Source organism: Alligator mississippiensis, chromosome 5, assembly GCF_030867095.1.
Source record: "Alligator mississippiensis isolate rAllMis1 chromosome 5, rAllMis1, whole genome shotgun sequence".
In the NCBI taxonomy this organism is placed as follows: Eukaryota; Metazoa; Chordata; order Crocodylia; family Alligatoridae; genus Alligator; species Alligator mississippiensis.
This window is the reverse complement of record NC_081828.1, coordinates 160,940,225-160,967,093: the sequence shown is the minus strand read 5'-3', so window position 1 is coordinate 160,967,093 and position 26,869 is coordinate 160,940,225. Positions and strand designations below refer to the sequence as shown.

The window sequence follows — 26,869 nt, the reverse complement described above, 5'->3', positions numbered from 1 at the left end:
GTGCTTCCCATTTGTACTGATTTTGGTGGTGGAACTTAGGTTTGGCTTCCCCAATGAAAGGGTTTTTGAAGATCCACAGATCTGCCATTCAGAAGCGTTTTGACACAGACGCTCTGCTGGCTCAGTTCTATTCTGCTGCTGACTGATGCACAACTTCACACATCTCTGCAGCAGCACAGGTAGAAAGGATTACAAATCTTCACAGTTTTGATGAGCTAATATGATATGGCAGAATACTAGATTGGAAACTAGCTAATGTGGTCCCCATCTATAAGAAAGGGAGAAAGGAGGATCCAGGAAACTATAGGCCCATAAGCCTCACATCGGTCTTGGGGAAAATCCTTGAAAAAATTATCAAGGAGCACCTCTGTGAGGGGCCAGCAGGAGAGATCGTGCCCAAGGGAAATCAACATGGGTTCATCAAAGGCAGGTCCTGTCAGACCAACCTGATAGCCTTTTATGACCAGTTAACTAAATCCCTGGATGATGGTGTCACTGTGGACGTAGTCTTTCTGGACTAAGAAGGCCTTTGACACTGTCTCTCACCATTCTCATTAATAAACTGAGCGACTATGGCATTGATGCCTACACAGTTGGATGGGTCAAAAATTGGCTGATGGGGCGCACCCAGAGAGTGGTGGTGGACGGGTCATACTCGACCTGGCGGGATGTCAACAGTGGGGTCCCCAGGGCTCGGTCCTGGGGCCTACAGTGTTCAACATCTTCATCAGTGACTTGGACGAGGGGTGGAAAACACGTTGTCCAAGTTTGCTGATGACACCAAGATGTGGGGAGAGGTAGGCATGCTCGAAGGGAGAGAGCGGCTGCAATCGGACTTAGACAGACTACAGAAGTGGGTGGATGGTAATAGGATGGGCTTCAATGTAAATAAATGCAGGGTGCTGCACCTGGGGAGAAGGAGTCCACAGCATACATACAAGCTGGGGAGCTCCCCACTTGTGAATACAGAAGCAGAAAGGGATCTTGGAGTCATTATTGACTCCAAGATGAACATGAGCTGCCAATGCCAGACCGCAGCCAGCAAAGCCAACCACACCTTGTCGTACATCCAAAGATGCATCTCAAGCCGGTCCGGAGAGGTGATATTCTCCCTCTGTGCGACATTGGTCTGGCCTCAACTGGAGTACTGCATCCAGTTCTGGGCACCGCACTTTAAGAAGGATGTGGCCTGCCTTGAGAGGGTTCAGAGGAGGGCCACCTGCTTGGTTGGAGGGCAACAGGGCAGGCCCTATGAGGAGAGGCTGAGGGACCTGAACCTGTTCAGCCACAGCAAGCGGAGGCTGAGGGGTGATTTGGTGGATGCCTACAAACTTGTTAGGGGAGATCAGCAGCAAATAGGAAGAATCCTATTCCCCCCAGCAGCACCTGGGGTGACGAGGAACAATGGCCAGAAGCTGCTGGAGAATAGGTTCAGGTTAGAGATTAGGAGGCACTATTTCACTGTCAGGGTAGCTAGGATCTGGAACCAGCTTCCTAGGGAAGTGATCCTCGTTCCTACCTTGGGCAAATTCAAGAGGAGGTTGGATGAACACCTGTCTGGGGTTGTGTGATCCCAGTGTGTGCTCCAACCAGTGGCGGGGGGTTAGACTAGATGACCTATTCAGGTCCCGTCTGACCCCTAACTACTATAAAACTACTTTTCCTCCTTACCTTATGCAAGGGTGCCTGTGGCAGTTTCCTATACGTGTTGTTTTTATATGTCCCAACCCCTTCCCCTTACAGCATGTATCCTGTAATAATCTTGTTAGTCCTCTAGTAACCCAGAAGCCATCCCCCTAAAAAACAGCAACAAACTTGATTTTCTAATGAACTACCAAAACCAGAAACACAGATGCAAAACATATTATTTGATTTGAAAAAAGCCATAAAAGTGATCATTTAAAAAAGAACATGACAAAGTAGGAAAACCAAACTTTTTTATTTTTCTTTTCCATCGCTAATCACTTTTTAATGTCTTGTGGAATAACAGAACCAACTGCCATCATATATTATCTCCAGTTTATGGTAACAATCCAGAACAAAATGTAATTTAGCATATTTTTGTTTCCACCTAGCTGTACCAGTTGAGAGGAATGTGCTGTATTTACAGACATGTACTTATCCTTTAAGATAGAAAATGTTTCCACTTTTAGTCACTATTTTCCTTATCTTCTCTCTAACTTTTATGAAGTAGTCATCCAAAGGTCAGCAAAAAACACCAGTAAGGACAGGAAAGGAATCTGTTCCTTTTTAATTAGAAGTGTCCTTGATTCACTCCCTCCCCTTCTCCCCTCAAATACTTTATATCTCTTCTAAGATCAGAAAAACAGTAAGTTAAAGTAGTAAAAGAACAGTGATTTGACTGGAACTGGGAAGGCCATTTAGAAAGGGAGTACATTCTCCTGATTAATGTAGGGAAGTGATAAGATAAAATACATAAAGCATAGTAAGATTTTTACAGGAAGAAAAATGAGAACTCGTTCATTAGTCAGCAATGCCTTGTTAAGATATCTAAGTTTGTAATGGAATAGAAATTGCTAGCATTTCTTTGGGATTTTCTGTTAATACTCTTTACTTTTGACCTTTTTTAAAATAAGAAACAAGTTTTCAACATAACCTGCATTAGCAGATGAGCTATTTCAATGCATTAGAATGAAAATATAGGTAATCTGTAGTAGAGTTTAGAACAGGGGTGCTGTACTCCTGGCCTGCAGACCAGATCCAGCCTGCAGGGTTCCCTACAGGTCCAGATATCTGGCAGCAGGAGAGAGAAGGAACTGCTTCTGTACCACCAAATTTCCAGATCCATGAGGAGCCTCGCACTCTGCACAACGGATCAGGTGCCTGGCAGTGGTGTTGCCAGGCCCCCAGGGCCCAAACCCGATGCAAGGCAGTGGGACGGCCAAGCCAGTATAGGGAGCCAAGAGGGAGTGGCGCCAGGCCCTTGTGGACCAGTCCCAGGGCACAGGGGTGGGAGGAGGCAGTGCTGGCCCCAGGACCCAGTTCTGGCATGCGGAGCTTATTCCAGCCTTCAGACCAGCCCCACTCCTCAGGCCTGTGGGTGCCAAAATATTGAGCACCACTGGTTTAGAACACTGCAAGTAATCAATAAGTGGGCTGAAATAGCAGATTTGAGAGACAGTCCTGAATAGCTTAACTCTTATAAGGGTTGGAGTGTTGATATAGCCATGATAGTCCAGGTGATGTGCAAGAAGTAAGTTTTTTGTTTCTTTGTTTTTTGGTGATATGTTTTATTGAAGCAACTGTATAGGGATGTTAGACATGCTTCCAGACACCATCTTTTTTCATCTAATTTGCTCCAAAAGGGATCAGTTTAAACAGGACATACTTCTATACTCTAGTAAACTTAGAGAAATAAACCTGAGACATACTTTGTTACTATGCAGCAGACTCAAAACGTCTATCAAAAAATCCTGATGACAGCCAGCAAGAAAGAAAAAATTAGAACCAAATATCACAATAAGAGCCATCTCCAAGGCAGTAAACCAGCAACACAGGAAAGAACGAGGATAATACTGACCAGAGAATGAACATCATTAACCTATCACAATCTTCCCTCTCTCATTCTGAAATTTCTGCAGTATTCAAAGGTCTAAATTTTTGCCTAGACAAAGAACCTGACAAGGTATTAATATGTGTGCCCAGACCTAAAGAAGAGCCCTTTGTGCCTGTCTTGCCTAGCATCTTTCCCACTATACAGTTGGTTCAATGAAAGGTATCACCAAAAGAACTTTTTCTCATTTACTATAAGGCATACTTATACATGTTATTCTTTGACTTCACTGGGCTCTGTCTGAGTGTATATGACAGCAGGCCCTGAAGCCAGAATCATAATTGTGAACTCATTGAGAGTTTTGCCATTAGTTGCTAACACTCATCAGTCTATCTGTGTTTGAAAGTTTGTGGTGTCTAGGCCACTAGCTAAACTTCAGCCATAAACTCCATACCTTGCCTACCCAAGAAATTTTAGTACTGCACCACTCTCCAAGTACATGATGCCTACTATCACAAATCCCCTCATCCCAGTTCACTGACCTTCACACTGCTGTTATAAGTATGCTCCCTTAAAACTATGTTGCTCTTAGCATATTTTTCTGTGTCCTCTTAAGCAGGAAACATTGTAGCTGCAATCATGCAGCTAGTCTGTCTCCCAGTCTTTCCCAAATTCTCCTAGTTAATGACAGCTTCACAACTTGTGTTCCCCTTTCTTCTCCCACTTCCATAGAGGTTCACATCCCTGCTTGGCTGGTTCCAACCTACCTCTGGCAAGTTAGTGCTGTATCTTGTGGTTGTATGGCAGGGTTGTTGTATAGTTTTAGTAATAAGTTAGACAAGGATTTGTATGCAGTGGTTTGGATAGAGATGAGCCTGCTTCAGGCAGGAGGTTGGACCAGGGCTAGGTGCAGACATTCAAAAAGCCTGAGGTAGAATCAATCTAAGTTATGTGTTTTTTTGTAAGCAGTATTGTTTAATACCCGTAGCAAATAGAACACACATTCACCCTTCGGTGTGGGGGAGGAGCAAAGTTTAGACTGGGTTCCACTATTTTTTAACCGTTCTGTGTGCCAAACTTCTGTTCTCTTATGGCTATAGACCAGTTTCTGATCACTTACACTGGTAAAAGTGTAATGTCTGTACCTAGCATAGATGACCTCCAGAGGTCCCTTCTAGGCCTACTTTTCTGTGTTGGTGTGATTCTGTGAGACACCTATTGTAAGCAGACTTTCTCAATTTGTACAATATGATTTTTTTTTTTAAATTACAGGTAGGGTTTTGAGGAAGTGCCTTGTACTGTATTTGGATTTTTAACTTTAAATGTTCCGTCTATTTCAAATATTTGAGCTTTTAGTTAAAAAACCAAAAAACCACAGACATAATAGCAGGTTATACTGTGCTCACAGATTTCAACAACATAAATACAAGAGAATCAAACTTACTATGCAGAGACTAATGACACTAAAGAAATAAAGCAATCTGAACTAAGAGCACTGAAACTACACATCTGATAAAGTGTAAAGTCTGCAATTAATAACACCATTGCATTTCTTTTCTGAAGTAAAATATTGACTGAAGTCAGTTGGTGACTTATAACTGATTTCAATAGATATTGGTTAAGTTCTAAGATAGCAGGAGAACAGCGAATATTAAATGTTAAAATAATACTTTTCTGTTCACTGAAAATATGTATTAAAAGCTATTTTCCCTGTCTTATCCAGTTTCTTTACTGAACCAACAGGTTAGTAAGTCTGTGTTCCTCGGTGTAAACAGCCACCCCATGACCAGGGTATGTGTGTGGGAGGGGAAGTGGGGGAAGAAGGGGAAGCAGTGATGCAGACTGAAGGAAGAACAGAAGGGATGAGCTGTATAATTTGTTCTTACTCCCACAGTTATAAAGACAGCGTGTCCTTCTGTTTTAGTGAGCAACCTCCCTTCTCTTTGTGCACCTGCAGTATTCTTTCAGAGAGGGAGGTATAGGAGATTTACATGCGCTACAGATGAGTTTATCAATCTACTGGCACAACCAGCACCTTTTTTCTTCCATGGCCTGTTATAAAGTCTGTTCCTGCTGAACCACCAATGAATGCCCCAGTGCAAATAGACATCTTACCACCATTGCCTCGAGTATCGTGTTGGGGATCATACAAATGAACAAAAGAAGGGGAATGCACAAAAAAAGGCAAAATGAGAGGCATAGTCACAGGCAAAAATCAGCTCTGACCAACTGTTTATGCTTACCCATCAATAGTATGCATTGAATTTCATTTTTGTGAAACTCTAGAAATCGAACTGCAATAATTCTGTATACGTGTCTGTCTTGAGATACAGTAGACCACATGGGTCCTTTATTCTCTGTATTCGTAAGTTCTAATTTTTTGAATAGCAATGTCAATTCAGGCTATGCATGTGCTCTGTCTCCCTGTGCTCTTGTGAATGGCATAAAACATGTAGCAGCTGCAAGCCAACAGTCCTGTCCCTCTCACTTGTTCCCGATCCCTCGCTCTCATAGGTGAGACTGAACTTGGTTAACATCTGACCTGTTATTGCATCTTCAGCTTCCAACTCATCCATTATCCTTTTTTATAAAGAATTTTTTCACTTCTCTGGCATTTTAATATTTTTTCACTGCATTTCCAAATCAAAGATGTGGAGGAATCTCTTTATACAGTGAAATGAGACACTTTTCCAGCAGAATAGTAAACTAAAGCACAGTCCATTTTGCCATGACCCAGACAGCACATGTCTTTTCTTCCTTGGAGAAGTGTTTTATCTGCCACTCTTTCTCATAACACACTCACAAATTGAGACAGTGACAGTAGTGTCTGGTTCTGGAAAAGAAACATCCAACAAAACAGATATCAGCACAGCTTGACAAGGAGTGCCCAGGTACTATACCTGTAGCTTCTGCAAGGAGAAGCCCAGAAGAATGCCAAGACCATGGGTTCCTGTGCTAAAATCTGACATTGACAACAGTGGCGTTGGCACCCAGCGCATTAGCAGAAATTCTCGTCAGAGACCTGGAATCCATGCTATCCATTTCAAGCACAGAGCAGCATATATCAAGCACAAGTACAGCTCAGAGTGCAACAGACTTATCCCAAAGGAGGGATTACAAGATTCCTTCCAAAGATGGATCTTCCATTTCTTTATATATCAAGGTATGGGAGCAAGGTGCTAGAACCAAAGAAGGCTAAAGTACTGACAGACGAAGTAAACCAGAATATTGCAAAATATGTAGATGACATGACCTGAATCAGTACTAATACTGATGCTGGCCCAATGAGCCATATCCAGTATCAAGATGCATCTTTGAAAGAAACTACCTTTACTCTTTGCCTCACCACTGGAGCAGGCACCAGCAGCTCCAGCATCAGTCCTGTATCTAACCATGTCATTGTATCCAAAGATGAAGTTTTCCTTGCCATTGCCATACTCTTCCTCCTTTCCCTGACTGAGCAGAGAACCCTCTCCCATTTAGTCCGAACAGTATCCTAAGGAAACCACCACCAGTTTCCTGTGCTAGGCAGTAGTGCTTGACTGGCAGTGGACTAATCACAGTCTGGCCAATACTTTTATCATCTCCTATTTATACCTTGTGGAGCCAGGACTGGTTTAGAATCTGGTCCTTACTCTTACAAATGGCAAAGATTCTCTATATGGGCTGCCGAACATGGCCTTGGATATGGTCCAAGGCCTATTAATAATTTTTTTACTTGATCCTTTGCTGCAAATGTTCTGGACTGTCACTTGCAAAAATCAAGATACATTTGACAGCAATATTATTCATCACCTTGACCAGAAGAGTGGACAAGCTTTGTGCCCTGTGGGCAGAATTCTTGTATCCTTCCTTCCATAAAGACAAGTTGGAACCATGCCCTTGTATTAAAAAAAATTCCAAGGTGCTTTCTGGGTTTCATTAAAACAAATCCATAAACTTGCCCTTTTTTTTTCTCCAAACCATATTCCACACAAGGGCAGAAAGTGATAAAGACTCTGAACTTATCTGAGGTCTTCAGTATTGTAGTGACGGAACTAAATATTACAAATTCTCCCTACTCAAAATTTGTGGCTAAATCTCTCTGCTGTAAGAACCAGAGTATTTTATCACAAGACTGTCAAAATGGTTAAAGCATTTTATGTGACTGTTACGAGCTGGCCAGTGTCCCTCTTCAATTTAAAGTCCTTACCTTTAAAGATTTGATCCACCAGAGCACAGGCAACATCACTGGCCTAGTTCTAAAATGTACTGAAAGTTGAGATGTCCAAGGCACCTGCTTCTTAACTATCTTCTGGTTGACAGCTAAATCAGGTGCCAAGTTTGGGAGAGCAGTACTACAAGATTTTTATTTTGTTGGTGTATCTAATGTGCCTCATCCCACCATTCGGAGAAGATGTTGCTTGTATCACTATGCATGAAGAGGCATAGAGAGACTGTCCAAAACCAGGTGGTTACTTTCCAGTAACTGTAGAGTTCTCCACAACAATATTGCCAAAGCAGATCCTACAATATGCTCTTTATCTCTGCTTTCAATGTCTTCAGCAAAGGGAGGGTTCAGGGTGAAACAGAATTGAGGAAGGGTTCATGGACTCTTTGCCCTTTCTGTCCTTGTGCGTAGCATAAGGAAGCACCAGGCAGGCATACAACCTTGATAGATACTGCTATTAAAATTATTCTCAGCTTGTCCACATGGAGCCCAAATGCATCTGAAGTGGGATTCGCTCTGCCCATATCACTTATTGCAGCATTAGTAGCCATTCATTATTGCTCGCTGTATTATGAACATGGGTTTCTCTCACAAACGTAGTCTTCTCTGGTCTATTGTATTTTTCAGGAGCATCCATCTCTTGGACAACTTTCTGAAAAACTGATAGACAATAACATTAATGTTATCTTTGCAGTTCAAGGACACCAGTTTGATTGGTATAAGGTATGTTAAAATTTGGAATTGAAATTTAGTCCTTTCATAAAAGTGCAATGTGTATATAAAGACTGTAACCATATGCATGATTTTTTTTGCACTTTCCATAGGATCTTTTGCCTCTGTTGCCTGGTACTGTTGCAAAACAGATAGAATCACAAGCAGCTAATCTAAATGATTTGGTGATTGAAGCTTATCGGGTATGTTTTTTCTGCAAAGGATTTTTTATGCTTATTCATATGTTTGGTTTAAAATTGGGATATTCTAGGGTACCAAAAAGAGTTAAGTACTCGACTCCTGTTGGGTTGTTGTATATTGCCTTCTTTGAAATTCCTAGCCCAAGATCCATACCTGGTGAGCATTCTAAGTGATACGACCTGCTAATGGTTAGAATCTTAGTTTACTGGTGCCATAAGTAAAACCTGGAAGTTACTGGTGCCATAAGTAAAAGTAGGTGTTCCTAAACAAGGGTAACTATTTTAAAGTTGGGCAGGGAGGGGAATTCTGTGCTTCTGTCATGATGAAGAGCCAGGGTCCCCCTCTGTCATCAGTTAGTGGGGCACGTCAACACATGCATTACTTGTAGGTCCTGAAAGCAGGCACTGCCAAAGACAAATGAGGGCATGTTGAATTGATTCAGATCAGTTTATTTAATTAGATTTCACCTTTACTTTGTGTTTTCTCTCAAAGTAAAAATACCTATTTTGAGAAAATTTCCAAGGTCTTCACTAAGTAGTATTTCATTAAGGCCACAGTATTTTAGCATTCTACATGATGAATGTAATATTCCTTGCAAGCTATTTCAGACCTGCAAGACAGCAGATTTGTATTTTCCATTATAAATATAACTCCAGTGTCTAGATATCCCAAGATTATTTGTAGTGAAAAGAAGTGAAAATTCACAATGTAACCATTTTATTTATAGGAGTTTCTTTGGGACTTTCCTGCTGTCTCCCACCCACTCTTTCTTCTTGTCCAGGATTTTCCAAATCCTCTTTTCTTTTTCTTTCTTCCCACTCTGATGCTTTTGAGTTGGAGACTTCCAGTTGTTTCATGTTTCTAGCATTTTTCCACACAAATACACTGTATACTAGGCTTACACGTTTTGCTTTCATGAAAGCAAATATATTAGCATAAGAAAATGAATTTAGTGTTGATTACAGTGGGCCTTATGTACTTTTGTTCTAAGTAGGAAAACCTATTGGTTTATTTATGGAAAACCCTGGCTGAAAATCCCTGGCCAAAAACATCAAAGATGAGTCACTGATGTTCAAAGTTACTAAGATAAACATGTTTTCAAATGCATGTAATTAAGCTTCTTTTGGTAACAGTAAAAATGTCCCATTAAGCTAAATTTTAAAACCTATTAAAATGTGAGATCTTTTTGAACAGCTTACAATTGTTAGCAATCTGCTTTAATATATCTGTAAAAGACCAAAAAGAAGTAATATTATTTTTAAAATTATCATGTGAAATATTGAGGATACCCCAATGTCTTTTACTAAGTTGTTAGTCTTTATTATTTTATATTATGGAAGCATTGACAAGTCCTAACCAGCATATTTGTCAGCCCAGCTACTTGACAAAGTACTAACTATCCTGAACAAATTGGTAAAACTAATTCCAGTAGCTTTTAAATAATCCTGAGGCTTGTTCATAGGAAACAAGCATCCTGAACAAATGTGAAATGTCACAAATGAAACTGTCAAGTCAATTTGGAACCTTTTATTTAGAGTGGTGTTAAATAATGAAATTGTCACTGAAACAATAACCTGTTTTTATTATACATAATCATTACAACAGGTTCTCAAATGATCAGAAATACAGTCACAAAACCATGTAAAAACAGCTAGAAACTTATATACAGATATCCTAATCTTTTTCAGAATAACTAGCTCTGTGCTTGTGTGAAATATAATCGAGTCTTTATATGAAGACAATGCTCTAATTCATTCCTTTTATTCAGACAGACGAGCTTTCTTCATTTTAAAATCTATTGAGTCAAGCATGCTGGTGGCATTAGATATGTGAAAATGCAATATAAATAAAAGTTTTTTTTATTATTATTATTATTATTATTATAGAAACTGATCTCTGAAGTGAAAATCCAGGTGGATAACCAGCTCAAAGATCTGTATTTCAACATTACAGCAATCTGTCCTGATGGAAGTAGGAATACAGGCATGGAAGGGTGCAAAAACGTGAGATATGATGAAGAAGTATGTTGGGATTTTTTTTCCTAGTCTCAAAGAAGTTGGGCTACTTATTGTATTTTTATGTTTAATACATATCCAGTTGTCTGAGATATTCTTGGGCTTTATTTAAATGGAAATTAGATTTGTGTGACTGCAGTCACAGACTACGTTTCTGTGGCTTTATTTCTCCTAAATCTTTTTTAAATCTTGCTCATCTCATGGAGGTAAGGACTGGGTGGGTGGACAGAGCTTAATTTTTGGTGACAGTCATGAGTGGCATGAAGCCAGTATAAACAGACCCTTTCTCCTACTTACTTTAAAAAAAAAAAAAAAAAACACACAAAAAATCCCTACTGTACTTACTCAAATCCAAGACAAAAATCCCCCCCCCCCCCCCATACCCCCATTTAACATCAAGGGGAATGGTCCTTGTCTTGGATTCAAATACAAGACAGCAGGGGGTGGGGGGGTTGCTGCCACTCTGGCCACAACCTGGGGTCAGGGTCCAAGCTGCACCTGTTGCCTGCCAGAGCTGGAGAGTTAGCAGAGCCAGTGGGGGTAGGTCAGGAGGGGTGACAGAGGCTGCAGAGGGGGGGCAGTGATTGTAGTCACTGAGGGAAGGACACATGTCGTGCAAGCATGTGGGGGTAAGTAGCAAAGGGGAAAGGAGGGCTGGTACTGTAGAGGCAGGCAGCAGAGGGGCAGGTGGTGCAAGAGGACAGGCCTCAGGGGGCAAGGTATGGGGTGGAAAGCTGTTTGACTCCCTCACTGCCTGCTCCACTTCTGATTTCCCTACCATCTCTCCCACCACCTACTACTGCTTTCCCCACTGCATTGGTGTGGTGTGCAAATGTAAAACAACCCTCCAATAATTAGATTCTGTACATGGAAAAGTATAACAAATTTATACATTTTCCATGTATAAAATGTAAGTATTGGGGAGTTGTCTTAAATTCAAAGTTGTCTTGGATTTGGATAAATATGGTAATTGTTCTGTATATTTTGAAACTTAGGATATTTCAAATAAAAGTAATGGGCTGGTTTATGTCCATCTGTACTAGTACTACCTATTCATGGAATTGATTCTAGGACTATAGCATCTTGCACCAAGAAAATGAGATGCATGGAGAAAAAATTGTTTCCTGTTGATTGAAAGCACGTGTCCTTATGCAAAAGCTTCTCTACTGAGTCCTTTATTTTATATATTTATTCCACTACTTGAACTAGCAGAGTAATTCATTTAGCTCTCCAGGAAGCAGTCTGTTTTTTAGAGTATGAGGTCAAGGAGTTATTCTCCTTTTGATTTGGGCAAGCTGCTTTGCTGATGTCACTTGTATCTATGTACATAGGCAGTCACAAAACAATGGATGTACAGTGTGACATTCAGAAATTAGAATGTAGCTTACAATTGTTTAGATTTTATTTGCATGGTTGATTGCAGCTTAGCTCCTGGAGTTATAAATGGGCTTGCTAGGGTTTTGTGTTGTTGTTTTTTTCAATTTAAGCTCAGCTACAATGCACGTCGTCATAGCAGTAGGATTGGAATCTGTTCTGTTTAATGAGCAGAAAAACAAATGTTTATATTTGTTTCTGTTTAATTCAAAAAAGCTGAGCCAATTGATTGTAAAAGATTCTAAAGCTAGAAGCAACTGAAAATCAGTCATCCTTGAGAAGTTAACTCTCCCACCTTTTTTTACAGTAAATCTGCCTCGCAACATTTTTTCTTTTACCAGCAGAATGCTTTTCCTTAATTCTTGCATTCCTTTCATTGTCTAATCCTTCTTCCTTTCCCTTCATACTAGAAACAAAACTGTACTGTATACTGGAGAGTCCTATAATCTCTTCACAGTACAAAGACCACAGCTAGCCTTGGTTATTATATGTGGCAGTATTCATGCTATTTCCTAGAAGTGTGTTAATACTGTGTGAGGGCGGCCCAGGACTGCACCAAGAAAACAAGGGAGAAAGTAATAAGTAAACAAGCAGAAATCATATCCTTCTGGTTTAAAAGCATGACATTCTGAACAGAGCTTCTTTACTGTTGTCCATGGATGAGTCACTACTGAGGCTTTCCTTAGCCTGCCTCAACAAAGGGTCACTGGAAAACAAAATCTGGCCTACTCTAGCTGGGAAGGGCAATCATGTGGGAAGGAAAGCAAAGAAAAAGTTAAATGGTTTATTTTCTTGGTAGATAATCCCAACTTCCTAAATACATTAGAGAGTTTCTTGTTTTTCTATGTCTGAGCTTTGATTCCTTTCCCACAGATTGTTTTGCACCCATTCTTTTTGTTTGTGTATCCTACTCTGATTAGCTCAGGTACCAATCTTCTCTTTCCAGTCAGCCCATTGAGCAGCTAGTACCTTTCATAAGCAGTTAACTCAATCAGTCAAAAAAAAGGGTAGCACTGACTATAAAAGTCCTGAATCTGGTATAAAGTTTGAGGGCCAGTCAAAAGTTTTTTGCTCAGCTAAACATTATTAGAAAATAATAATAATTGGAACTTGCATAGTGAATGTGTACATTGTCAGTGAACACAGAACTATTTTTCAGTGTAGCCTTCTACATCAAAGGCCTTTTTCTACTAGTAAACATGGGTATCCCAATCTTTCAAAAGTCCTTGTCCTTTTTGCTCAACCACTGTCACACAGCTTCCATCACTTTGCTGTCATTCAAAAAAATGTTGCTCTCATATTTTGTCCTTCATCTTCTAGGATGGCAGTCCATCCAAACAATGCCTTTATGGTGCACAAGTGGGTAGGTGAGCAAGTGTCATGCAGAAGCAGCACATTAGACATATCTCCTTTGAATTGTTTGCATGAAATGTTTCCGTTTCTTCAGGGTCTTGACATAAACCTATGAGCTTGCTGTGGACCCCTTAAGCAAGAAGTCAGCAAAAAGAGCATGTCATTACTATGGTTTATTTATGAGACAAAAATTAGGAGGCATCTTGTTCTACCACTTTTGGAGCTTCCTGGGCTTCTCATAGCCATAGATACCTGTTCAGTGGCAGGGTGGCATATTCCAAAAAATGGATGCAGAAAGACAAAACGAAAATTGGAAAAGTCAGTTTGAAGGGATTTGTAGCATACCTGAAAACTGCTACTCTAGCCTTCCATGTTCTCGGCTCTCCCTCTATCTCTCTTCTCACTTGCTGCTCTGTAGCCACCAAAACACAATGCTGCCTGCTTTTCAATAGAGCTAATTAGTTTAGGCCATGCTCTTACTACATGGCATCTAGTTCTTCATTGATGGCACTTCTTTTAAAAATAAGTTTCAAGGAGCTTTTCCATATATAATCACAAAAAAGTTATGGTAATGCAAGGCCTCTCCCACTTCTGGACACTCTTTATGGGATGTCTTCTCTATCATCACCTCCAGCTGACTCGCTTCCTGATGGAAGAATGCCAAATGAGTCACTGGTTTCTGCTTCCTGGTAACAAGTGAACTGAAAACAGATCTCTCTTGAGTACAACCCTTCTCAATGAGGTAGCGAAAGTTTTTTTTATAAGTTATAAAGAGAAGCACTCACTCATGTACTGCTAATAAACTGCTAATAATATGTGACACTGAGGAGGAAGGTATATTTTGAATAGTGGAAACTAAGTACGGAGGGAAATGTAAGTAGTCTTTTAGTAGCAAAGTCCATACATGACCTAATCCAAGGTATACATGCTTGTCTTAGAAGCTAGACATGGTGAGCCTTGAGATATTTCATACTTCTACCCTGTTTGTTTGCCTAGCTAGTCATAGTATCTTTGAAATTCCAAAAAGTGTAAATGATATATTAGCTTTAAATAACTGACAGGAAATTATATCTATATATAAATGCAGTCTTTATTTTTGTCTTAGGTGCTTTTCAATGTATCCATTGCAATGAAAGGATGCACTACAACTGGAGGACAAAAGTATGCAGTACTCAAGCCTATTGGTTTCAATGAAACCACCATAATTAATATATATAGAAATTGTGCCTGTCAGTGTGAGGACAGTGCAAGGCACAAAAAAATATGTGCTGATGAAACTTTTCTTGATGGGGAAAAGCCCCATTGCAAAGCCACTAACTGCAGTTCTAATAAAGATACAACTTTTGAAAAGTGCAAGATGCACCAAGACCAGCCTGTTTGCAGTGGTCAAGGAGATTGTATAGGTGGGAAATGTTTCTGTCACAAAAGCAAGCTGGGCAAAGTGTATGGCAAATACTGTGAAATGGATAATTTCTCTTGCCCATATCACCATGGAATTTTGTGTGCCGGTAAGCTTTAGAATTTAAGTGCACTTCCTTTCCCCTCCTTCAACCATCTGTTATACACAGTATACGTCTTACTAATAATGAATATGATTGTCAAATATATATTTATTTTTAAATAAAACTGAACGAATTGATAGCCATGGAAACTGAAGTTCTGATATATCAAACATTTTCCAAGCTTATTAAATTGGTGTCTTAGATACCTCTGTTAAGGCATTCCTACAGTTAAGTACTGGGTCCTTGCTTTGTAGTTGTGATTCAGTTTGACCAAATTAGGCTTCTAGGATCCCAGTCCAGCCAGTGAGAAGCACCAATAAGCATTTTGGGTTTAGGGGTGCATGGTGAATGGGGGCTGGGAGTTTCTTTAAAGTGTCATGCTTAATAACTGCCTAGAGCAAATGCTAAATGTGATTGGTAGGGTGCAGGTGTGAATTGCAGGTGTGCAATTTATTTATTTATTTATTTATTTATTTATTTATTTTAACAGAAAACACGAAATCAGGTGAGCTCTGTGAAAAACAGTGGGCTCTGTGATTTTGGCAGGCTTGCTGGGGGAAAAAAATCTTACCAGCAAGCGTAAAAAAGGGTGTTAAACTTGGAGCATAGAGGGGAGAGGAGAGTGAGGATGGCAGAGGGGAGGGACCCTGGTGCAGCTGCTTGTGCAGCCTCCCCACTTGGGGATGTCCCAAAATTGTGGTTTAGTTATCCTGGATAAGCCTGGGGAAGCCCGAGGAAGCTTGATAATGCGTGGATTAATGGCTTCTACCAGTTTAATCAGGATAATTAAGCTGCAGTTTTGGGCCATCTGGCAATCTTTGGGAAGGGGTGGGACTACTGGGGCCCCTTGGCCAATCAGAGGCATGGCACCTCCCTCCCTCCCTCCCTCCCCCCCCATGCTCAGCCCGTGGAAAAAAATGGCGGCTAGCCCGAGATCGGCCTATGATATTGGCTGGCTGCCTCCTCGAGTTCAGTCACCCTCTAAAATTCATTTAAATTCTTGTCTCCCTCAGAAGTTTAAACACTTGACTCATGCTGCCCTTTATGCATCGCTGTTTGCTTTTGAGGAGAGATGCCTAATGATTTCAGAAGACATTTCAGTCTCTGTATAACTGACACCAAACTATAAGAAAACTTGCTTTCAGATCTGAGTCTTAATTATATACCCTGAGTCCATCTACAGCCCTATGTAGTGTCAGATACTTTAAGTATGAGTGTGGAGTAAAATAGTAAAGCACAGTGAAGATACAGTATAACGTAACTTCAGACCATCCCAAATTAGTGCTTTCAGGCTTCAGAGTGATCTTCAGTTGGATATGGTAATGTGTTTCAAAATACCTTGTCCAAATGAAGTGCAGCTTGAGAAATATACATAAAAAGAAGAGATTTTGATTTATTCTCTAAAACCTTGATTCTACTATTGGGCTTAATCCTTTTAATAGAGAAAATGATTTATGCATTTGTGCTACATGAACTTGTCAGTGTAGCATAACAATGTTAATAGAGACAGATGGCAATGATACTTTGCAATATGTCTACCAGAATTATTTTTCTTTATAAAAGTAAAAATTTAATTCTTTGAAATTACTTTAAATCTGGAAAAAAATTGTTTAGGATTTAGGGTTTTTTATGCTCCATGTTTAATGAATGCATTCATTTATTTCATTTCATTTTACAGTGTCTGTATGCTGAGGGTCAAACTTTACTCAGAGTTAAAGGGGGTAAATTTGGAGTAATTCTGCTGAATGCTGTATTTTATACAGTTATTATGAAAAGAAGGTTGCTCAGAATTAAGCAGAAATAATAATATATGAGTATTTTGAACACTGCATTGCAATTAAAATTAAGGTTTACTTCTAACTTCCTGATTTATTGAATGCCTAACTTTACTGTTTCTTAACATAGTCTTTATATCAGTGATCTTCAACTAGGGTGCCACAGGGTACTATGTAATGTTAGCACTGTTAGGCATGCAAACAAAATTCACAAGGTAAACCAAGAGATGTCAAACAGAAATTCATAGTGTTAAAAAGATTCCATCTTGTTGTGGTCTATCTGAATTTCTCTGTTTTTTTTCTGTAGTCAAAAAATACATGAAAACTAAGAGCTGGCACTTTCCAAGGGGTGCCTTGAGTCTAAAAAAGTTGAAAACCACTGTTTTATATATTTTTAAAAAAGGAAAAATCCTTTCCTTAGGACCCTTTTGCCCCTTCTTTTGCCCCCATCAGAAATAGAAGTGTAAAAATAATAATAATCCACTTTATTTCTTTGGAAAAATGTGGCTAGATATTATCAGAACGTAAACAATGAAACTGTGCAAGTCTGCTGCAAGATGTAAAAAATGTGCTTTGCACATGTTTTCAGTAGCCCCAGGCTTTCACATGAAAAATGTATAAGGAAGTAAGGTCTTTTCTATGGCAACTTCACTCTTGCAGAGTGTACATTTTAAATTCCCATGAAATGAAGCTAAGCTCACTACCCTTTTTAGTATTATAAATTTAAATTAGATTCCCTCACCTGCACCATGGCCTTTCATACTTGCATCACTTTTATTGTTGCAATGCTGTCTTCTAAAAAGAAACTCCAAATTGCCATGGATACCTGAATTAGTTATTTTTGGTCCCTCCAAAACATTGTAGCACTTTTAGCAAACCACCAAAGTGAATTTCTCCTTGTTAAATGCATTCTTTTAACACCAATAGCTTTAATGTAAGGCCTACATAGAAAAAAAATGAATAACATTTTATGAAAAAAATCCATGTAACAGCTTTTGCTCAGACTTTCAGAAAACATAAACAAGTAACCATGTACCAAACTGGCAAATTTCAGCTTGAATGTTGAAAGTTTTGGCAAGTTACAAGCACATGGCTATCTTAGAATGAAAGGCTAAAGCGGCCTTACTTATAGCTCTGACAGTGATGATGTGTATCTATTAAAGCAATCTATCTGTCTTTAACTGAAACCATATGTACTGTCTGATGTTGCAGGTAATGGTGAATGTGAAGCTGGTAAATGTAAATGCTTCAATGGCTGGGAAGGTGAACACTGTCAGTGTTCATCATCAGCAAAACACTGCATAAATTCAAAGGGTCAGATTTGCAGTGGAAGAGGACATTGTGTGTGTGGAAAATGCGAGTGCACTGATCCAAGAAGTTTTGGCCGCTTGTGTGAATATTGCCCAAACTGTAATAATGCCTGTGATGAAAACTGGTAAGTTTCTAATGCAAGACCTAATATATTTACTACCCATGTGTTCCGTCTGTGAATAGTCCTGTTCAGACAGACAGACACATGCTGTACTCATTAGAATGTTATGCTATATAAATCTAAAGTTTTGATTTTCTGCTTGAGAATTCATGGTGCTGCCACACAACTTGTTAACAGTGATGTAACCTATACTGATTTTGAGAGAGCTGTCCACGGTAGGCACTGTTAAGGTGCAAACAGACATCACCCTTTTTGCCACCATAAACATTTTTATAGCAGCATAAATTCACAGAATCTTAGAGACGTAGGGCTGGAAAGGATCCCCATAGGTCATCTAGTCCAACCTCCTCCGTAGGTCATCTAGTCCAACATTGACATATGCATTGTCTAACCTCTTAGCAAAACTACATAGTCAAACATGGGGACCACAGCCATCAAAACCTTGCTTCTATAAAGATTGTTAATATACACTCAAGAGAACCCAGGAAAAGGACTACACACCCCCAAGTATAGAGGAAGAAAGCAAAACCCACACAGTCCGTAGCAATTTGACCATAAGGTAAAATTCCTTCCATATAATGATCAGCCTGATCCTTAGTGGTGGGGCAAGTCACTCTAACCCAGGGGTGGGCAAAATGCGGCCAGATCCAGCCCACCAAGTGATTGGATCCAGCCTGTGGCTGCCCCCACAGCACTTTGCATGGGCTGAGACCCACCCACTCATGTTGCACCATGCTCGCACCCACCAACACGGTCCTAGCCAGTGAGCACAGCTTCCCAGCAGGGCTGCTCCACTCTGGCTGCTCAGGTGCTGCCTCCAGAAGCTTTTTCCCCTGCCTCTAGCAGCTGCTTCTACTGCGCTGCTCTGAGTGAGGGGAAGCAGAAGCTGAGTGGCTCCTGTCACAATGCACGGGGCTCTAGCTCCTGGCTATCTTGCACCAGCTTCACCTGCCCAGTGCAATGAGCAGCCACCTGCGGGAGGCTGAGTGGGTAGAAGGTGGTGGGGACCTGGAGCCCTATGTGCTGGGGCAGCAACCTCCCAGCTCAAGCTTCCCCCCACTTGGAATGTGGTGGGGAGAGAGAGGAGGGCAGGTGGCAAGGGAGGAGGAGGAAGAGCTGTTTGAGGTGGGAGGAGTAGAGCAGTACCCAGGCGGCTGCAGCTGCACTGGGAGCTGCCCTGCCGGGAAGCTGTGCATGTCGGCCAGGGCCAGGGTCAGTATGTGCTGGTGGTAGCACCGCATGGCTGTGCTCTTTCTGAAGTGCTGTGGTGGCAGCTGCAGGCTGGATGGGGGAGCGTGGACTGCTCCTGCATCGCCCAGGCAAGCTGTGTTGCATGTATCCCCTGCCCCTCCCACTGCCCCCAGCCTGGGACTTAGTGCACAGGCATCCCCCCACACAAACACACCCCACATACACTCCACTCTCCCCCCAAACCCTCACCCCACACACACACAATATACAAACATAAGACTTCATTTTGAGCTACTATGCAATTGCCTCTATATACGCTACTTAAAAAAACATAAATCAGGGCAAAAATAATGTTTTAAATAAAATTATAATATGTTATAGTAGATGTTTTATTTTTATATATGATTTGTTTTCATCTATAATTTGTTAAAATGTTATCATCTGAAAGATTTTATACGTGTGGCTCTTGACAACTTGACTAGTCTCAGCAGGTGTATTGGCAGACTGCAGTCAAAATCCCTTGCCTTGGCTGCAGCCAATGCCCAATTCTTCTGAGGAAGGCTTTAAAGAACCCCAACATGTGTAGCAGCAGGGAAGATGGGGAGGGGGAATTCCCTCCTGGCCCCATGCAGCAACCAAGAAGCCCAGAAGCATAGGAAATACCCATAGATGAACATCAATATATAGCTACACCTAGATCATCCTCGACCTCTTCTTGAACACCTCCAGTAATGAAGAGTCCACAACTTCCCTAGCCAGTCTATTCCACTGCCTTAATGTTCTAACAGTGAAGAAGTTTTTCCTGATCTCCCTTCTAAACCTACTTTACAGCAACTTTAAACCATTGTTCTATGTTCTACCCTCTGCAGTAAGAGAGAAAAAGTGTTTTCCCTCTTCTTTACGGCAGCCTTTCAGGTATTTGAAGGCCACTATCATGTCCTCTCTTAAGTGCCTTTTTTGTACTGAACATGCCTACAGGCTTTAGCCTGTCCTTGTATGGCTTGCTTTCCATGCCCTGTATTATTTTAGTCACCCGCTTCTGGACCCTTTCTAACTTCTTCACGTCTTTTTAAAATGTGCAGCCCAAAACTGCGCACGGCACTCTAGATGAGGCCTAACCAGTGCCATCCTCTCCCGTGTTTTGCATTTAATGCTTCTATTGATGCATCCCAAAACTATATTTGCCTTTTGTCTGGCTGCATCACACTGCAGATTTGTACTGAGTCTGTGATCTACCAAGACTCCCAGATCTCTCTCCATCGTGCTGCCATTCAGCCAGATATCCCCCATTCTTATTCATAGATTCATAGATGTTAGGGTCGGAAGGGACCTCAATAGATCATCGAGTCCGACCCCCTGCATAGGCAGGAAAGAGTGCTGGGTCTAGATGACCCCAGCTAGATGCCTATCTAACCTCCTCTTGAAGACCCCCAGGGTAGGGGAGAGCACCACCTCCCTTGGGAGCCCATTCCAGACCTTGGCCACTTGAACTGTGAAGAAGTTCTTCCTAATGTCTAGTCTAAATCTGCTCTCTGCTAGCTTGTGGCCATTATTTCTTGTAACCCCCGGGGGCACCTTGGTGAATAAAACCTCACCAATTCCCTTCTGTGCCCCCGTGATGAACTTATAGGCAGCCACAAGGTTGCCTCTCAACCTTCTTTTGCGGAGGCTAAAGAGGTCCAGGTGTCCCAGTCTCTCCTCATAGGGCTTGGCTTGCAAGCCCTTAACCATACGAGTGGCCCTTCTCTGGACCCTCTCCAGGTTATCCACATCCCTCTTGAAGTGTGGCGCCCAAAATTGAACGCAGTATTCCAACTGCGGTCTGACCAGCGCCCAGTAGAGAGAAAGTATCACCTTGGATCTGTTCGTCATGCATCTGCTGATGCACGATAAAGTGCCATTAGCTTTTCTGATGGCTTCATCACACTGACGACTCATGTTCATCTCGGAGTCCACTAGGACTCCAAGATCCCTTTCCGCTTCCGTGCCACCCAGCAGGTCATTTCCCAGGCAGTAGGTATGCTGGACATTTTTCCTCCCTAGGTGCAGCACTTTGCATTTCTCCTTGTTGAATTGCATTCTGTTGTCTTCTGCCCATTTGTCCAACCTGTCCAGGTCTGCTTGTAGTTGTCCCCTGCCCTCCGGCGTGTCTACTTCTCCCCACATTTTTGTGTCATCCGCAAACTTGGACAGAGTACACTTTACTCCCTCGTCCAAGTCACTGATGAAGACATTGAAGAGTATCGGTCCTAGGACCGAGCCCTGCGGGACCCCACTGCCCACACCCTTCCAGGTCGATACTGACCCATCCACTACGACTCTCTGGGTGCGACCCTCTAGCCAATTCGCCACCCACCGGACTGTGTAGTCATCCAAGTCACAGCCTTTTAACTTGTTCACCAGTATGGTGTGGGATACCGTATTGAAGGCCTTCCTGAAGTCTAAATATATGACGTCAACCCCTACTCCTGCATCCAGGTGTTTTGTAACCTGGTCATAAAAAGAGACTAGATTAGTCAGGCATGATCCACCTGCTACAAACCCGTGCTGGTTTCCCCTCAGCATAATTTTTCCTGCCGGGCTCTTGCAAATATGAGGTTTGATAATTTTTTCAAAGACTTTGCCAAGGATGGAGGTGAGACTGACTGGCCTATAGTTGCCCGGGTCCTCCTTCCTCCCCTTGAAAATGGGGACTACATTGGCCCTTTTCCAGTCCTCCGGGACCTGGCCTGTGTGCCATGAGTGTTCAAATATTCCCGCCAGTGGCTGCGCAGTGACGTCAGCCAGTGCCTTCAGTACCCTCGGATGGAGCTTATCCGGGCCTGCCGACTTAAATGCATCCAGTTCCTCCAAGTGACTCTGCACCATCTCAGGGTCTATGCATGGTAGTCTGGCGCCCTGCTGCTGCTTCTCCACAGTCCCAGTGAGAGACTTGTCTTGCCCCTCTCTTAGGAACACTGAGGCAAAGAACTCATTGAGGAGTTCAGCCTTGTCTCCCCTGTCCATCACCAATTGCTTCTGCCCATTTAATAGGGGTCCTATTCCACCCTGGGTCTTCCTTTTACTCCCTATATAGCTGAAAAACAATTTCTTGTTATCCTCAACTTGGGATGCCATCCTCAGCTCCATGGTAGCTTTGGCCCGTCTAACTGCCTCCCTACAAGCGCGAGCAGAGGAGGTATACTCCTCTTTGGTAATCTCTCCCTGTTTCCACTTTTTATTTGTTTCCCTTCTAGCCTGTAGGCTGCTCTGGATCTCTCTGGTAAGCCAGGGAAGCTTTCTGACCCCTTTCCCTCTTTTTCCTCACATCGGGATCATCTCCCTCTGTGCCCGAAGGATCACTTATATTTCATACAAATACATTCTGTATTTGTATTTGTAGCACCTTGCATTTGTCAGCACTGAACTTCATTCTGTTAGCTTCATCCCAGCTTTACAATTTATCAGGATCTTGCAGCATCGGGCTGCTGAAGCCCTGGGAGCTTCAGGGGCCCAACCCTGCAGGACAGCACCCCTGGACGAAGTCTGTAAATGCCAGTGAAGCGGATCAGCTGAGCTGGGACACATCCTGGCACAGCTGATCTCTCATCCAAAGATGACCCCTGTTTATTTTCTGAGGGGTTGCTACAACTGGCATTTATCAAAAGTTTATTCCTGTGTAAATATGCAGATTTTACTAGGGCAAATGTGTGTGTCCCCACCCTCAGACAGTATGGCCTGTGCCTGTGGTATTCATGCTGAGAACTTTGTGAGTTGCATGTGTGCTACATTGAAACTTATTACCAGTAAAGAGAGTCCTGTCATATTGGATATGTAAAGGTTTTTAATCCTTCCAGAAATGCAGAGTGATTGTGGCAGTTTTTTTCCACTGACTTATTAGTAGCCCAGAGTGACTGAGAGGTGGCCTGTACTGAATTTTAATAGATGAAAGTGATATCACTACAAAAATTAAGCCCCTATTAGAAATTGGGAAAGGCATAAAAAAATAACTCATAATTGAAAATGAGACTAAGCATAAACAACCTGACTGTGCAGAAGCACTGTTGCTTTTGGAACGTAGTAGTAAAGGGGAAGATACCACTCATTTAGAGTGACTAGTCCCATTAATTTTTAGCAGCATAAGTAATACTGTCTTCTGTAGTCATTGAAAGTACCATTTTACTCTGAAGTTGGGAAAAATGGCACCACCTGCTCCTATTTGCCACTTTATTTCAGTTGACGGTATAGACAGTGTGGCCTCATCCAGACAAGTGTGGCTGTGTGGTATGTGGTGCTTTACAAAGGATGTGGAGAAGCTTGAGAGAGGCTGGGAGGCATGGGACTCTTCAGCCTGGAGAAATGAAGGCTTGGGGGGACTTGGTGGCAGCCTATAAGTACATAAGGGATGTACATCAGGATCTGAGAGAATGTCTGTCCACCAGGGCACTCCAAGGAAAGACAAGGTCTAATGGTTATAAACTGTTGGAAGACCATTTTAGACTGGATATAAGGAAAAACTTCTTTACCATCCGAGACTTCAGAGTCTGGAATAGACTCCCCCCAGAAGTGGTGCAAGCACCTACTCTGTATACCTTTTAAGAAGCACTTGGATGCTTATCTTGCTGGGGTGATCTGACCCCAGCTGATTTCCTGCCCCTTGAGCAGGGGGCTGAACCTGATGATCTTGTGAGGTCACTTCCAGCCCTAATGTCTATGAATCCACGTCTGTGGCGCCACATGCCACACATTCAGCTGTTTTCTGCACTGCAAAGGAGCAGCTCGGGGTTTGTTTGGGGTTTTTTTGTTTTGTTGGTGGGGGGGTGACCCCTGGGTATGCAGGGGTCAAAAAAAAATAGGGTGTGGCACATACAGGAGCGCAACGTGTGCCACTCAAAACCGGAGCCTGGCTGGCCGGAGCCACACTCTGGCTGCCAGAAAGGACCCCAGGTAAGGCTGCTGAGGCCAGCCTAGTGCTGGCTCCAGCTTCTCCTACCCCACCTCGGGTAACCTGCCACATGACGGAGCGCATGTGTCACAGGTGTTCCCCAGGGACAAGTAGTGGTGGCACAAGGTGTCCTGCTGCAAGTTGTCCCCAGGAAACCAAGTGTCCACACTCATGTGGACGAGGCCTGTAAGGGAAAGTGCTTGTGTTTGTTCTTTCTGACTAATAATTGAAAGAATGATTGAAATTTCCATTTGAAGTCCAGATACTTCCCTTTACACCTATGCATCCCATTGAAATTGAGGTATAAAGAAAGCCATGAAGTAGACTTCAGAATTGTTAGTGGTGTCACTGTATGGAAGAAACAGCCCAGCTCTACTTCAGTAGTTTTGATTTGTGTTTTGAGTTTGGCAGTTAAGGAAATCATGTGGTAGATTCTTTGCTGCCCCTTTTGAGAGGCAAAGCACAAGAAGTGCAGTACTGAGGCTAGGGGAGAGCAGAGGCTTTAAACCAGCATATATCTGTTTAATTGTATTCACTTCACCAAATTATTGTGGAAAACTACTAAATAGCCTAATGATTTTCAAGTAACAGGGCAACATTATCAGAAAAGAATGCTGAATTCTGTTGATTTAACCTCCTAAGGAAAATGCAATAAAGTAATTAGATTTTTTAAGTGATTATATTTGTGTGCTTGTTTTCAGGAGTTGTGTTCATTGCCATCATTCCAACAATGTATCTCAAATTATACTTGACCAGTGCAAAACCTCATGCACTTATATGATGCAGTATAGTGACAAAACTTCAGGTATGTAAAAGTCTTTCCCACATAACAAGAGGAAAACTCATCAGGATTCATGGTGAAATTTATCTCTGTTGTATGTTCCTGCTCGAGTATATTGTGATTTGTTCGAGGGAGAGAGAAAGAATTCACTCTTTGCATCAGGGAAAGTAAAAGATAAATAATAACAGGAAATGTGATTGCCAAGCATGCTAAATCAGATTTTCCAGCTCCTTGAGTAGTCATATCTAATAATAATAAATCCTAGTCAATAATGTTTGAAGAAATATTTTCAGAAACCTATTAAAGCATTTGTCTGTATTATTAATTTGAATGTTTGCATTATTTAGCAGTACCAGAAATGAACAAATGAAATAAAAACATCTAAAGCCCATTCAAGGCCCAAATTTAATGAAAATACATTTGTGTGATCACTTTTTGTCAATTAATATTTTATATGTACGTTTCCATTTTAAAGAAGCCTGTAACAAAAAAATTGTAGTTGGGACTTCTGTGAGGGAGCTATAGAATTTAATTGTGTGAGAGACAGCTGGGCCCAGTAAAACAGTGCTGGACTGGGAATTAGGAGACATTGGTTCTATTCATCACTGGTATTGCTAGGTTTGAAAAATGGATATATCTATATTTTGGAATCTCAGAACTATTGGATTTAATTAAAAAAATATTGTGCATAACAAAAGTTGGGCAACATACAAATATTTTTTCCTTCTTCATATATGATCAAATTGACCTAAATAGAAAGTATTTCATCATTTAACTCAGTCATCTCTTAAAACTTTAGTATTTCAAGTTCCTTGACAGAGTTGCCATCCAATGATTTATGCAAAGTGGTCTGAGTTACATTACCCCAGACCAAACAGAAGTTCACTGTTGGTTCCAGAAGGGAAGGGAATCTAGTTGTGGGCTGACAGCCTGCAGTCGGTTTCCCATGGTAGCGGCCAGGATCCGTGCCAGTGCTTGTTTTTTTTTATAATAGGAAGGGAGAAAAGCAGCAGAGGGAGCTCCTTCTTGGGCCCCACCCCCAGCTAGTGCTGAAGGGTGGAGTAGGTGAATTGGAGCCCTCCCACCTCTGGGGTGCTATGCATAGACATGGGGGCTGAAAAAACTGCAGACTGAACTTCCTCTGCTCCCTTTCATCCCTCCCATTCTGAAAACAGCGACAGGCTGGGAGCTCCACAGACACAAGTTACAAAAGACACTACATTTTGAAACATCTTAGATTTTCACTTGATCAGCCATTATTGAAGTGGTATTGAAGCTACCTTTTTTCTTCTCTTTAGACGGTGTGCTCTTTGAGCAGAGATTGTTTCATGCAGTGTGTTTTTTATGATAGCTAACAAAATGGGGCCTCATCTTAGTTAGGCCTTCTTGATATTAATGTAATGGAAATATAAATAATGTTACAACCATCTATCTATTCATCATCTTAGCCTCGAATTACTTTTCTTGATAAAAGCAACTTTAAAAGTATCTGACATATAATAATACAGATAATTGCCCCTTCCTCATATACTTCAGTAAATAGAGTACTCTTTTGTTTTATTTGGTTGAATTAATCTGTGCTAGGTTAATATCTGCTGTTAAATTCAGTTTGTTTAATGGATGTACCGTGTCAGTATTTTAGGTTTACGCTTTTGTTTTCCTTTTATTGCAGAATGTTTCTCTGACCCAAACTACTTTAGAATCTTTATCATAATCTTAATAGTAACATTTCTGATTGGGTTGCTTAATGTACTTATCATCAGGCAGATAATCCTACAATGGAATAACAATAAAATTAAGTCCCCAGCTGATTACAGAGTATCTTCAACAAAGAAGGTAACTGATTTTAGAGAAAAACATATTCAGCACTTTTTTTCTTATATATA

The 26,869-nt window shown here is 41.5% G+C and overlaps 1 protein-coding gene across 2 annotated transcripts in view; it reads left to right on the top strand.

Moving 5' to 3' along the window:
* ITGB8 (integrin subunit beta 8) overlaps positions 1-26,869 on the top strand; it is a 97,576-nt gene that overhangs the window by 60,944 nt on the left and 9,763 nt on the right. For both annotated transcript variants that reach the window (XM_014603217.3, XM_059728940.1), the window contains exons 7-13: positions 8,352-8,447; positions 8,549-8,638; positions 10,523-10,657; positions 14,484-14,886; positions 17,868-18,090; positions 24,904-25,007; positions 26,656-26,819. In XM_014603217.3, coding sequence (XP_014458703.2) covers positions 8,352-8,447; positions 8,549-8,638; positions 10,523-10,657; positions 14,484-14,886; positions 17,868-18,090; positions 24,904-25,007; positions 26,656-26,819 — 1,215 coding nt within the window. The remainder of the gene's footprint in view (positions 1-8,351; positions 8,448-8,548; positions 8,639-10,522; positions 10,658-14,483; positions 14,887-17,867; positions 18,091-24,903; positions 25,008-26,655; positions 26,820-26,869) is intronic.